Here is a 13,641-nt window from a genome sequence, read left to right as displayed (position 1 = left end):
CCGTTCCGGAGCAGCAAGCTAGCGCAGGTTTGGCCCCTCTGATCCGGAAGCCCCGTTTACTGTCTCACAAGATCGAATAGTCTTTTGGAGGCGGGGTCTGCAATCTCTGATTGTCTTTTTCTAGTTGTGTTTTGGAGTGACTGATTAAAGAGGAATTCCCCCCCCCCCTCCGAATCCAGGTTGGTCTAGACTACACAAATCCATACCTGAGCCCTTTCAGGGAGTTCCAGCGCTGGAAACATCACCCCTCCGTAGCCCCCACACTGGAGGGAGGCACCAGGATTGCATATGGCGCCAGGGCGCTGAACGAAGGAGGGCATCAGGTATCCTTCCACGATACTTCCTGCTTTATACAGGATGAGGTGTTTATCAGACGTGCCGTAAAGAAGGAATCGCACCAAGCTCCTGGTTTATATCTGTGTGCTGCAAGGATGTCTTTAAACTAGTTGGTTTTCCTGCAGGGATTGTTTAAATCCAGACCCACTTTAATAATGAGGCGATTTCTCTAATCGGTTTTGGGTTAGGGTTCTTGCTAGTACATGCATCAGTTCTGTTTTTAAATGTTGTCATCAAATAAAAATGCTTTTGTTCCGCCCAAAATGATTTATTGTGCAAATGTATTTAATGTTTTTTAAATGACTGTTAATCCTCTGCTGTTCTGCTTCAGAGTATCCCCAAGCTGACCTTCCCCGGAGGGCTACTGATCGGCTGCAGCCCCGGCTTCATGAACGTCCCAAAGATCAAAGGCACCCACACGGCGATGAAGAGCGGCATGCTGGCTGCCGAGGCCGTCTTCCCCAAAGTCACCGCGGAGAGTCTGGAGTCAGAGACGGCAGGTAAAGGACACGAGCCTCAGGATGGTAGTTTCCTGTCACGCTGTGATTGGCTCACAGGAAAGACATTGAGTTTAAACGTATTAAAGGTCAGTATTTATATATTTATGGAAAAAGTTTTCTCTTGCTAGGACTCCATGTACCCGAGTACACGGAGAACTTGAAGAACTCCTGGGTGTGGAAGGAGCTGTACTCCGTACGGAACATCAGGCCGTCCTTCCATAATTACTTTGGCCTGTACGGTGGGATGATCTACACGGGGGTCTTCTACTGGCTCTTCAGGGGAAAGGAGCCCTGGACCCTCAAACACTGTGGTGAGCATCACGGCACCGGAGGGACACTCAAACGGGGACTTGAGTGTGTCCGTAGCCGACTGGGGGGGGGGGTCTTCAGCTGAGGAGACATTTCCTAACCGTCCGTGTCTCGCTCTCTCTCAGGCCTCGACGCAAACCAGCTGAAACCGGCTAAAGACTGTACGCCCATCGAATACCCCAAACCAGACGGCAGGCTGAGCTTTGACCTCCTGTCCTCTGTGGCCCTCAGCGGCACCAACCACGAGGGCGACCAGCCCCCCCACCTGACTCTAAAGGACGACGGCGTCCCGGTCGCCAGGAACCTGACCGTATACGATGGGCCCGAGCAGCGGTTCTGCCCCGCAGGTAACTTCAAGGGGCGAATAGAGGAGGCAGAGGTCGTTGTCAAATGTTATCCAAGTCGAGCCGAACTTTAATGGAAGCCTGGTCTCACTAGATTCCCAATTACTACGAGCCGCCGCGCTTGAACTCTGGAGCTGAGAGTTAGTCAAATCACGTTTCAGGTAATTCTCGACTGAATACACGAAGAGGAACCTTTTTCAGTCAGATTAATAAAATCAAATGAATAAATCAGAGCTCATCTAGAAACAAGTCACTTCTGCAGGAGGTAAAACATTCCGAGACGTTTCAGGGTGAGCATACTAGTTAACTGGGGTCCGTTTCCTCTGCAACCCTTCCAGGTGTGTACGAGTATGTTCCCACGGAAACCGGAGAAGGGATGAGGCTGCAGATTAACGCTCAAAACTGTGTCCACTGCAAGACCTGCGATATCAAGGACCCGAGCCAGAACATCAACTGGGTCGCGCCGGAAGGAGGCGGCGGACCCGCCTACAACGGAATGTAGGAGAAATCCGAGGTCGTACTTTAAAAGAAAGACTTGCAATGACTGTTTTCGGGGGTTTTAGTTCTCGCAGATGTGCCTAAGTGTGGGTAATAAGTTAAAGAGATTTATTATAATAACATCTGCAGAAGCAAAGCTATTTGAAATTAAGTAGCTTTTTCCTAGATACGCAATCTGAATTCATAATGTGGCAATGAAGCAGAAATCAATTAGCCGTTCTGCCGTTCTTGTAACGCGGCTATAAAATTCACAATGTGGGCATTTGAAATCCCCATGAACATGAACAAGATGCTCTCACGCGGTTTATTTCAGTATTACTGCAGGTACATCGACAGCATTTGGTCTGCACAGTATTGTGTATGTAAGATTAAATGAGTATCACAGTAACGAACAAACACTCGTTATTCTTTTGACTTCTGTAAATAAATGCAACAACGTAAATGTTAGCGTCGTCTTAAAATCTCAAATATGAAAGAAACACCCATTTATTTTAATGATTGCTCCAAACTCCAAAAGGAAAACCAGTGTTTCCCAGTTAGCCTAGCATCAGGGCTAACGCTCCGTCTACTCATTACAGCGAGGACAAGTGTCAGCGTTAAGGCGGGTCGAAGCTCCGGACGGTTAAACCCTCGCGCCGGTCGCAAAGCAGCAGCAGCTTCAGACGACTTCAGACACCGGCCGATGTTACGATGCAAACATTTTAGCATAGACTCTCTTCTCCTTCTCCTTCTCCTCCTGGACTTTGAGCTGGACTCTCTTCGTCTCCTGGGTGATGGCTGCCCAAAAGAAAGCGCAGATAGTTTTATGGAGCGTTACGTCAATGGTGCAACAAAACATTCACTGGATTAACTTTAAAGCATCGACTGGTTCTACAGAAGACGCGAAGGTCAGATTGTTGGGAGCTCTATACTCTTTGTTCCCTGAATGAAAGCCTCCAAAAGAGACGTGAAACTGAATTCAATGAATCACAAATGGTTATTCCATTTCACCCTTCAAGCTTAATTAAGTCCCAGATGGGCTTTCGCTCCGTGGCCTTGCGTGCTAAGTCGAAATGGCGACTGACTACACATGAGATGCTAAAGTTATTCATTTTAATGTTAATATCTGATCTGCCGCGCATCAAGGCTCAGATTTCCCACCTTTGTCTTCTGGAGCGATTCCCTGAGCCGCCTTCAGGTCGGTCTGAAAAATGACAAAAGCAGAAAAGAAAAGTCAAACGGACACGTGGCTGCCGGGACGAGTCGCCGCCCCCACATAGGACCTGGATTCATGTCGGACGTAGCCGTTACCATGGCTTTACGGTATTCCTTTAACCCCTGCCAGGCCTGGGCCCTCCGGAAAAGCGCCTTGGCGTTTGCCTGGTTGATCGCGAGAGCCTGGAAGACGACAGGAACACGCGTTTGGTTCTCGTGATCACTCGAGTTCCTTTTTCCGCAGCAGCAGCCAGGTGGGGGTCGGCGCTAGCCGGGGCATTAGCAGCTGCTGTCAGACTGTTTTATTGCAACGCCGCGCTGCCTAATGTCGGCACGCTCGCTCTGGTCCAGCCACACTTACGTTGTTGCAGCTTTCCAGAGCCTCCTGCCACTGCTGCATCTTCAGCATGCAGGCCGCGGTGTTCAGGTGGCAGCTGAGGGCCGTGGGCTCCAGCTTCTGCAGCAGCTCCTCCCCCCCCAGCTCCTCTCCGCTCGCCTCCAGGTACCTGCGGCGATCGGCTCAGCGAGTGAGTGACGGCTGATGCGAGAGTCTGAAGTCATCCCGGATAAAACCGTAAAGGCAGAAGGATGAGGTAATAAAACATGTCTTCCAGCCGTCCGCTGAAAGCTGCATCAGCGTTTTTATAAGTGTGCCGCCACCGAACCGAAGTCTGCGGGGAGAATAAAGCATTAAGATGTATTCGATGGCCGAGTTGAAGTTTTATTTGTGATGTGGGAGCCCAGCAGCACCAGAGAGGAATGCCGGGTAATGGATTCCCCTCCAGACGCTCCGGAGCGGACGGACAAAGATCGCGTTAAGTGGAACCGCCGAGCTGAAAACACGGACACGTATGTTAATTTGATTGTTTTTCCTAATGACAGATACCGTACCATTAGATGCTCGGCGACGTTTTCTCATCAACGGGCAGGTAGAGCGTTATTATGACACTCCAGCCGCGTTAATGCATTCGCTGCTTTAGCTGTTAAGACTTCCTGTTTTACTGTTTTTGTGAGAGAACGAGGTTTATACATGACTCTTGACCAAACAAGCCACAAAGAAAAGCTCATTTCTGATCTGAATCTACCCCCCCCCCACCCCACACACACACACACACAGATTCTGTGTACTACCTGAGGGCTTTGCTGTATTTGCCGGCGGCAGCTTTCCAGTCTTGACTCTTAAACAAACTGTTTCCGATATTCTTTAGGTCCTCGGCGACAGACAGAACCTGGTCCGCCTGGGAGCAGAGACGTTTAGTAGCATTTCACCCCGATTCCAGTGTTTTCCATGTCACACACATCCTGGCTCTTGACATCCGACTCGATAAGAAGACAAACGTGTCCCACGGAGACCCTTTGAGGAAGGGACGCTTACAGATACGTACGTCTTGAAGGTTTACGTCGGAGTCCTCTGGGAAGTCTGGGTGGGCGTCCCCCGTCCCGTCGTCCAGAGCGGCGCCCCAGCTGTCCCCGTCCTTATGTTCTCCACAGTCCGCTACGACACACGGCTGCAGAGGTCGATGACGGCCGTTTAAAAACTGTTTATAAACTGTTTTCTTTGCGTTAACGAGTCTACTTGTGTTTTGGAACTTGAAGCATTTTTGGATTAACGTTTATTCTGCATTTAACGAGCTGCGAAACACAAATTCCAGACATTTCATTTGTCATCGTGCGTAAAGACTTTCTCGGGGACTCCTCGTTATCGTTACGGGAGGAAAGCTCCGTGAACAGACAGAATCGTCTACCTTTACGGGAGCGTCGTCCTTGGTTTCTAGCGACTCCAGCGTGTTTACGACTCCCATTCCTTTCAGCACTTGTCCGAAGACGACGTGCTTGCCGTCCAGGTGGGGGGTGGGGACAGTGGTGATGAAGAACTGGGAGCCATTGGTGTTGGGCCCGGCATTGGCCATGCTGAGCAGGCCCACTTTGTCATGCTACACAGGGAGAAGTTAGGGAGGGACAGAGAGACAACACTCACTATCTCGTCCTCTCACCAACCGGTTAAGGCAAATAGTGGGTTGGGTTCTGCTCAAGGTTTCTGCCTGTTAAAAGGCAGGGGTTTCTTTTGCTTCTACTAAATCTGAATTGAATGGGGCAAAAGAAGGTACTACTATCTAGGAAGTTAAATACGTGTAGTAGTTTGTATGATCTTTGTTATTGTTTCTATATTTTCTTTTATTTTGCTCAGTTTGTTTGCTGGGTTTTCCCGTGTATCTTTTCCTTTTCAGCTTCTATTTAACTTCTTTTTTTTTGGTTTTATATATATATTGATTGATTTTGTTTAGTTAATTTGAACTTGAGGGGAGGATTTTTATACAAGCCCTTTCGGCTTCTTTTCCTCTCCTGCACTATTATTTGCCTTTGTAATGTTTTGTTTGTTTATTATTGTGCATATGAATAAAATGAAATGAAAAAATATAGATCTATAATCCATAATATATAGCAGCTGGCCTTTATGTCGAGCTAAAACATAATGACTCCTGTCAGTAATCTTATTAATGGAAGAAATGAACCCCTTGTAATATATTCTGGAATTGAACACGGGTATTTAAATTGTTCACCTTGTAGTGGAAGTTCTCATCCTCAAACTTCTCCCCGTAGATGCTCTCGCCCCCGGTGCCATTATGGTTGGAGAAATCACCTCCTTGAATCATGAACTTCTTGATGACTGCAAAAAGAAACAGGTTTACAGTCAGTCAGACATCAGATCAGCCGGACGGAACCGTAGCGGCACAAAAACGGTAAATAATCAAACATCCCATCAGCCGACTAAAATCCAGTTCATGAGGAAATCCTGAATATAATTATTTAAAGGACTTCCAGATTGACATTCCCCACTTCAGAAAACGTTGCTATAAATAATTAACCTTTAATGTAACGACAGTATAGATGTGTGAAACGTCATTATGGGCGGGCATGAAGACGATTTACTTCTGTGGAACGAGGATCCTTTGAAGTGCAGCGGCTTCCCGGTCGACGTGCCGGTGCCTTTCTCTCCGGTGCAGAGCGCCCGGAAGTTTTCCGCCGTCTTCGGGGCGATATCAGCGAACAGCTCAAAGACGATCCGGCCAGCTGCGGGTTGAGCACAAACACACTTCCGTCACAGGTTCCACACTAAAGCAGGAATCTCAATGCATCAGGACTCCCATTCATCTAAAAACGAACCTACTTAGTGCTAAGCTAACAAGGCTATCGGGTAATCGGATCCAGAAAAGGCGGCTTGCGTAAGTTACAATGAGATTACTCTGACCTCTTTTATCGCCGATGTCTACGTCGAAGAACACGCGAGGGTTTCCGGGGTTTGAAGGCTTCTCAGACGGTATAGGGTGAGACATTTTATGGGCAGGAGGATGAAACGCGCTAGCCTAGCCTCGTTAAACCCGGCCGGTGACTAGACAAAAACACACGAAGAAGAATGAGCGCAATGACTTCCTATCAACAGATTTCAAAATAAAATCCTTTTAGGACTGTGGACATTTTCCAACTGCTATGCTATAACGAAATGAATTGCCGATGAATCATATCTATAATATAACATATATATTTAAAAAAAAAAAAGTCATTTCATAGCTCCTATCCATATATTTAATAATCGCGACATAGACTTCAATATAGCTTCCGGTCTTCCGAAGTAAAAGTCGCACCCAGTTGAAGAAAGAGTTAGTATGACGTCATGAATACGCTATATTTTTACGAAGAGACCATAAGAGGAAAAAAAAAAAAAAGCTTAGAACCCAAAGCTATTTTAATTTGGTTCTGAAATGGCAACAAAAGCTTCTGCCCGGATTCTGCCGCTATGATTGTCTTGTTAAAAGCATGTCATGTTCTTTCTTGATAACAGATTGAGAGCAGGCCATTTGCAGTTGACATTGGAAAATGGATTTCAGTGTGGCTCATTATTTGAAAATGAGTGGATGTGATAGAGTGAGATGGGACGTGTGTGATTATTTATAGAGGCCATCTTCAGTTCGGGGAATCAACACCGTATTTATTTGAGAAGAATGAAGACTTTGAACACGTTCCGCTGTTGGTAACTCATGATAATTACACAGTAGCTGATTACCTAAACTTTTCACGAGTATGTTTAAATGTCGGTTAAAGCATCAAGCAGTCATTTCCCACGGACAGACGGTCTGGCATCGTCCTCTTCTAAGAGAGTTTTTTTCTTGTGTTTATATGAGCGAGGACTGTCTTGGTTCACCCTCGCCCTAACCCTAGTTCAATGATTACCAGACGTGTCATCCATTCTCACCTCCACAAGCAACATCTCTCTGTTGTCTGCCCGGTTACAGCCGGCCAAAAATAATTTTGTGTTGCACAAGTTTCATTTTAAAATGTCTTTCTAGTGTTTCATTGCTGGCATGATTGTCTTCTGTGCTTCGTCCGCCTTTCCTTTTGGTTTACTCTCTGTATTTTATAGACCTGAATGATTTACTTTCTTCCAGAAAAACTCCAGCAGTGTCAGAACATAAATGCAGATTATCCCTGGAACAAGATAACAAATATATATCTATACACCAGTCATTAGAGACGACAAATCAAGATTACCAAATACATTTTAATAAATGGAGTCACATAGGGGACAGAAACGGAGATAGTCATCACGACTCTCTTCCCACTTTGTGTTTGGGTGATTCGCCCAATCCATCCATCCATCCATCCGGTGATGGGACCGGGCTTACGTCTCTTCTTCTATAGTGGAAGTGATGTATTATGAATGAGGGAAGTCGATCAGCCGACACTGAGCAGACATCAGAGCTCTTCCCTCACTTGTAATCTGATCTAAGGACTGGAAACCTTTGCCGTGTCCGAAGGCTGCAGCCGCCGTCTGACTGTGTGTCACTGGAACCTCTGAGTCACCCGGTCCTCCAACGCTGTCCGTAACTCGGTTCTCTATCAGAAACGGAGCAAACACGTCCTCACAAGTTTAGTCTGATGCACAACCTGAAGTCGTTCTCCTGAAAAAGATGGACAGATTGAACATTTTCTCTTAAAAATGTGTAACACTTGTCTAATCCTGAGCAGTTAAAATTCTTATTTAAGGTGTCATGAATCCAGTAAATCTAAATCCACCAACGTTGCGCATATTAAGTGTCTTTGTAATTTATTGTAATTTATGTAATTTATTGTCATTCATTGTTATTTTGCATCGGTGGTGTAATTTAGTTTAAATTTATTGTTAGTTTGCATCGATGGTGTAAAATCATTTTTATTTTTCTAATGTTACTTTGCATCAATTGAGTAACTGAATATTGGTTTTATTTTTATTTGTATTGTGAAATTTGTATTTTTAAATGTCGATGAAGGACTTTCAACGGAAACAAGACCGCAAGGGCTTTTTTGAAATGCTCCTCTTAGACAGGATGTTTGACTGTACTTGTACTGTAATACATGCTACTGTGTGACTGTACTTGTACTCTAACATTCTATCTAATAAATATATTCATCATCATCATCATCATCACACTAAATGAAATGTACCAAACAAGATATTGAAGATTATGAATCAATAAAGATCAAACTCATCCTTTTACGTTCTGGAGTTACGTGACTGATTCACTGGAGGGTGACGATGGGGGACTTTAGATCCACCTTGATTTGCACGTGGCTGTGCAGCGTCTCGCTGTTCAGCTGGTTGTTATACTGCCACCCCCAGCCAACCTCCCCCACGTAGCTCCGCCGGGACACAAGAGGGGGGCCACGCGGTGCAGCTCGCCACAAGTAACCGAGGTCACCTGTGGCCTGAGGTGATGAGGAGCCCGCGCCGATGTACCTGGGGAAGTCATTTGACCTGGGCCTGTAGTCTCCAATTCCATCTGGGCCTAGTTAGAATCCGAGGAAGTAAAAAAAAAAAGAAAAGAATAGACAGTAAATATATAACCAACCACAATTTAGATTTGACACAAGTGCACATAGATGTCAATGGAAAGAGAATGTGAAATAGTGAGTGTCATGATTCTCCACAATGTGAGCGACGGCTCCTGATAAAGGACGGAGCATTGTTCACATATTTTGAGAATGAAAGACGGATTTCTTTCAGGGTTCAGCTCGGGACAGCTTGTTTTGTTTCAAGAGGAATTATAGTAAATGTTTGAGGATAAAGGTCATCCTTTCGGAAAATGGATTTTCTCCAAAGTTCCTTGTTTTATTCAAGTATTTAGTCGAGACACAAATTAGTTGCGCACAACGAATATGTCTATTTACTTTCGTCTCTGGTTGCAGTGCCATCGTGTGTCCGGTTACAGTTACAGTTACAGTTACATTCCGACTCAGTGCTTCTCCTACCTGTAAATATCATCCTCTGTCCATGCTGGGGCTCTGCTGCAACAGAATCACCTTTTCTCATCATTATTCCTGCTGTTTGTTGCTGTTGCAGGCTGGATACACACACATGATGCTGCCGCACGGTGATAACCCAACCCCAGCGGTGTCCTCTGTCCACGGGGCGGAGGGGGGGTTGGTTGTCATGGTGGCAGCGGGTAGTCGCCTGCTTGTCTTGTGAAATGTGTTTCCTCCAGTGAGGAATATTTCACATCCACTTCCTTTCCACTGGAAAATTAATTGAAAAAACATAAAACATTAAAATATAAAGCATTTGCAATTACTTGTATCTTTACAAGGTGAGTGAAGCTGACACAAAAATATATCCTTAATTATAATTCCCTGACACAAACTATTCTGGAATGGGCCATCCTGCGTAAAGACTACTTTTGGCACTTCAAGTAACCTGTAATTTTATTTCAAGGCTGAATAATTACTTAAGTGGTGGTGATGAATTTAATAAAGGGGCAAAAAAAGTTATTATAATTTCACTGAAATAAAAAACTATATTTAGTAACAATATTTTGCATTGTTAAGACATGTCACATGACATTTTTTTAAATATCTAATTTCTCATCGTGGCTTAACCTTCGTTTGAATGTTGATAGAAAATCACAGACAAGCAAACCCAAACCCAAAAACTAATGCTCGTTAATGTGTACTACCCTATTTAGACACTGGGTGGTGCCAAAGCATCACTTTGCTTCATTGCGCTCAGCCTACTTCATTTTTTGTTCAATGGACTCGCCCATAAATCGTCCCCAGTGACTATCGACATGATTAGAAACAATAAGGCAGGAAATGAAAGGACTTTACCTTCAAAATAAGGCACGAACTGTTTTTAGCGAGCAAAACCGTACCATTTTTTTTAATAAAACATTTGTTATAATATTATTGTTATACGTTTTATTTAATAGCATATTATATTTCTATTGCGGAAATCATATTGCCGTTTTAAGGAGTTATCTGACTTTTCAGAAAACATATGGCTAAACGTAGCTGTGTGGAACATATTTTACCATAGTTTGGTAAAATATCGAATCTTGTGGCAAACAATAAAATATAAGAATGTTTTAAAAAAAACCCACTATTTTTATGTCTCATTTCAGACCATACCTGCGTCGTTTCTTTCAACGCGGTGCGCTTTAGAAGGTTTATTGTGAAAACTCTCCACAGGAAGTACAAAGGCTAAGTGTGGCTGACTTCATCCCGCTGTGTCAGTCACCATGGTGGCGTACAACAGAGCTCAGCGGCGGCGGACCGATCTCCACTTTTAGACCCTCAAAAGATGTTGATATAACGATCAGCCTCGTCGAGTGGAGTCCGCGCCGGCGCTCAAAATGGACGGCGGGCTGTTGTTGACGGGATAACTGTCGGCTTACTTTTTATCTGTTTGCTCGGAGCCTACATGGAATTTCTTTTCGTCGCGAGCAGAATGCTGACTAGACGAGGAATGGCTTTCACGAACCTCGGCTTGGATAAAAAGGACAAGACTCCATAACTCCGGCGGGTTTACAGCCACGCTCAAAGAACTCGTTTCCTCCCGGTGGGACTGCCGGTTTCGGCTCGGGCGACAGAGAAGACGAGACCCCCCCCCCCCCCCTGCCCCCCCACCGAGGAGACTTGCTCGGCTGTCTGGCTCCAGCCGTGGCCTCAGCCTGGCTCCGGGCACTCCCAGCGTCTCCGCTAGCTTGAGAGCACACAGACGACTCGGCTCGGCTCGGCTCGGATCGGATCGGCTCGGCTCGGCCCGGCCCGACCCGTGGAACTGGATATTCATACACGCTTTAAAAGGATAAAACATTTAATATCTCAGACTGCGTCTCCCGAAAACAATGGCGTCCTATGTGGACAACAGCTTTCGACAGGCTGTGATGATGAATCCGGCTGAAAGGACGCAACAGGTCAGGAGAATGTCTTTAATTCATCTGTTAATGGCGTCTGTGTTCCTTTCTACTGAATTGTGTCGCCTTTGAACACACAATGTGTGTAGCCGGTTGCCATTCCGCTGGTTGCGGCGTTATCGTGTGGCTGCATCCAGATAAGCCCTCAAACAGCAGCGATAAGCGAGGCCACTTATCTGGCAGCTCCCGCAGTGTCGCTAGGAATCTAATATAAAGCTTGTTTTAACATTTGGGACTCGTGGTTTTGCTTTTTCCTCCTGCAAAACTCATATTTTTATATGAAAAGAATTGTTTAAGTGGTTGAGAAATGAGTGTAAACATGGCAACAAGCTGCTAACGCGCTAATCCGAACTAAGCTATTAGTTCGGGTTTCTTCTTCTAATTGCAATTAATAAGCGTTAAATGTTCAGAATATCGCAACACAGGTATATTTTCATTGAGTTTTGATGACTCGCATAATTGCAGCTTTTGTTTTATTGCACGTCCGATTAAAAAGTTTAAAAATAGTCAAAATAAATGTCTGTCGAACGTATGAAATGTGTGCATAAAGTTTTCTGAAAAAATTCCAAGCAGTTCCGGTATAAAAACCATCGTCTCAGAAGTGCGGCTCGCTGACTGAAACGGAATTCAACTCGTAACCAAGGAAACAAAAATTGGATTTAGTTGAATAAAATGTTTTAATATGTTTAATATATTTGACAGTAATTTGTTTCAGATAAAAAAAAAACAATGGAAGCATTGCTTCCCTGTCCTGCACGTTTTTAATTTTAGTATCATCCAATTGTTGTTTTTATTGGGAAGTATAAAGTACCAGTCGTGGATCTCATGAAATCCTGTAGACTGTGGCTGACTTGTGTCACATGCACACACACACACACACACACACACACACACAGTGTGTCTTCAAATATCAGCGGTTTGGAGATGAATCTAATTTGGGCCGTGCTTGCGCTACAAATGGATGCTGCTTCAGCGAGGGCACGCAATAGACGATCAATAGGCCGCCTCTTAAACGGGCGGAGGAGTGAGCGGCGCAGCTTTCTGCCCATCTATCTGACATTGAGGGATCAATTATGGTGTCGTTAGCTTGTTAGTCGCACCGAACGTGTCGTCTTTAGAGCTGCGTTCAGACTGGCCGACGTCATTGTGGGATTGGAAATGGTCAAATGTAAATGGACGGCACTGCTTTTTCTTCACCTTCACGGCGCCCAAGGCGCTTTACCGAGCCTCACATTCACCCATTTACACACGCGTTCACACGCCGACGTGTGGCTGCTGCCATGCAAGGTGCTGCCGGGCCCACTGGGAGCAAATTAGGGTTCAGTGTCCGACCCAGGATGTGATTGGCACCAGAAACATCGATGTTCTTTTGAGGCAGTGATTTATTTCAGGCTCATCTAAATGAGGACGTTTCAAAATTCTGTCTTCACGACTGACCGTCCGAAAGGCAAACTTATCCAGCGTTTCAGTGTTTCAAAAAGCAAACCGCGAAAACTCTCATTGAATTACCAAGAAGGATCTCAAGCTCTCACAAGTGATGGTCTGCATGTTGGTTCAGTACCGATGAACCGACGGATTTCCTCTCCGCAAAGTCGTTGTCGGACTTGTTGTTGTGATCCTTCTGTTTACATCATTGATTTAGTTTCGTGTTTGTAAGCGAGGATGCTATTTTAAATCTGGCGCTCTTTAACCCCGAATAGAACCTCTCACCCACATGAAATCATTTAAATTAGAATGGCTTTCAGCAACAAATCGATGCCTGGATATTGTGAGAACTGGAATTAGGGGAGAGCATACAAAAAAAGAGAAGCCGCAGGTTGGATTTGAACTTGCAACCCCCTTGCTGTGAGGCCACGGTGCTAACCACTGTGCCACCGTGCTGCACCGTGCTGTTTCTAGTCAATGTGGCTTGTGAGTTAAATTACATTACTTGACATTGCATCTCCCACAAAGTGACGTTTGCGCATGTTTACGCGGCAGCGATGATGACGAGGATGATAAAACAACACCGTGCAGTCCGAGTACACAAACATGTCATTAACCGGTGTAGGGTTTTACCAAACCCTCTTCCAGTTCTTTGAGGCACATGGGAATTCCCTACAACGGACACACCTTTCCATTCACGTGAATGGAAAGTACCCAACGTCATGTCCACACTCTTGACAGGAAGTTTGCAGTGGTGCCTCTTTTTTTTTTTTTTTAAGCTTCTGTGACCATCCTGTAAATGAGTGAGAA

At 45.1% G+C, this 13,641-nt stretch overlaps 3 protein-coding genes across 3 annotated transcripts in view; 2 read left to right on the top strand and 1 right to left on the bottom strand.

Annotated features, from left to right (window-relative positions):
- Positions 1-2,126, top strand: part of etfdh (electron transfer flavoprotein dehydrogenase) — a 3,052-nt gene extending 926 nt beyond the window's left edge. Inside the window, exons 5-9 of the mRNA XM_068740655.1 lie at positions 180-323; positions 668-836; positions 965-1,147; positions 1,271-1,492; positions 1,828-2,126. Coding sequence (XP_068596756.1) covers positions 180-323; positions 668-836; positions 965-1,147; positions 1,271-1,492; positions 1,828-1,991 — 882 coding nt within the window. The 3' untranslated portion in view covers positions 1,992-2,126. The remainder of the gene's footprint in view (positions 1-179; positions 324-667; positions 837-964; positions 1,148-1,270; positions 1,493-1,827) is intronic.
- A 151-nt stretch (positions 2,127-2,277) lies between these two features.
- ppid (peptidylprolyl isomerase D) lies at positions 2,278-6,572 on the bottom strand. The gene is made up of 10 exons (XM_068740041.1): positions 6,432-6,572; positions 6,113-6,253; positions 5,743-5,849; positions 4,927-5,115; positions 4,567-4,689; positions 4,313-4,419; positions 3,543-3,687; positions 3,278-3,364; positions 3,128-3,170; positions 2,278-2,764 (listed from the first exon to the last, which is right to left on the bottom strand). The coding sequence occupies exons 1-10, from the start codon at positions 6,514-6,516 to the stop codon at positions 2,673-2,675; spliced, it is 1,119 nt and encodes a 372-aa protein (XP_068596142.1). The 5' UTR covers positions 6,517-6,572; the 3' UTR covers positions 2,278-2,672.
- Positions 6,573-11,337: 4,765 nt separating this feature from the next.
- rapgef2b (Rap guanine nucleotide exchange factor 2b) overlaps positions 11,338-13,641 on the top strand; it is a 57,275-nt gene continuing 54,971 nt past the window's right edge. The window contains exon 1 of the mRNA XM_068740870.1: positions 11,338-11,406. Coding sequence (XP_068596971.1) covers positions 11,338-11,406 — 69 coding nt within the window. The remainder of the gene's footprint in view (positions 11,407-13,641) is intronic.

This window comes from Brachionichthys hirsutus, chromosome 6 (assembly GCF_040956055.1).
Source record: "Brachionichthys hirsutus isolate HB-005 chromosome 6, CSIRO-AGI_Bhir_v1, whole genome shotgun sequence".
In the NCBI taxonomy this organism is placed as follows: domain Eukaryota; kingdom Metazoa; phylum Chordata; class Actinopteri; order Lophiiformes; family Brachionichthyidae; genus Brachionichthys; species Brachionichthys hirsutus.
This window is presented reverse-complemented; position numbering and strand designations above follow the sequence as displayed.

Coding starts and splice junctions, on each gene's coding strand:
- ppid (XM_068740041.1), bottom strand. CDS start 6,516: ATGTCTCACCCTATACCGTCTGAGAAGCCTTCAAACCCCGGAAACCCT. Junction 5,850..6,112: donor AGGATCCTCGTTCCACAGAA/GTAAATCGTCTT, acceptor TTCTTTTTGCAG/TCATCAAGAAGTTCATGATT. Junction 2,765..3,127: donor AATCGCTCCAGAAGACAAAG/GTGGGAAATCTG, acceptor TCTTTTGGGCAG/CCATCACCCAGGAGACGAAG.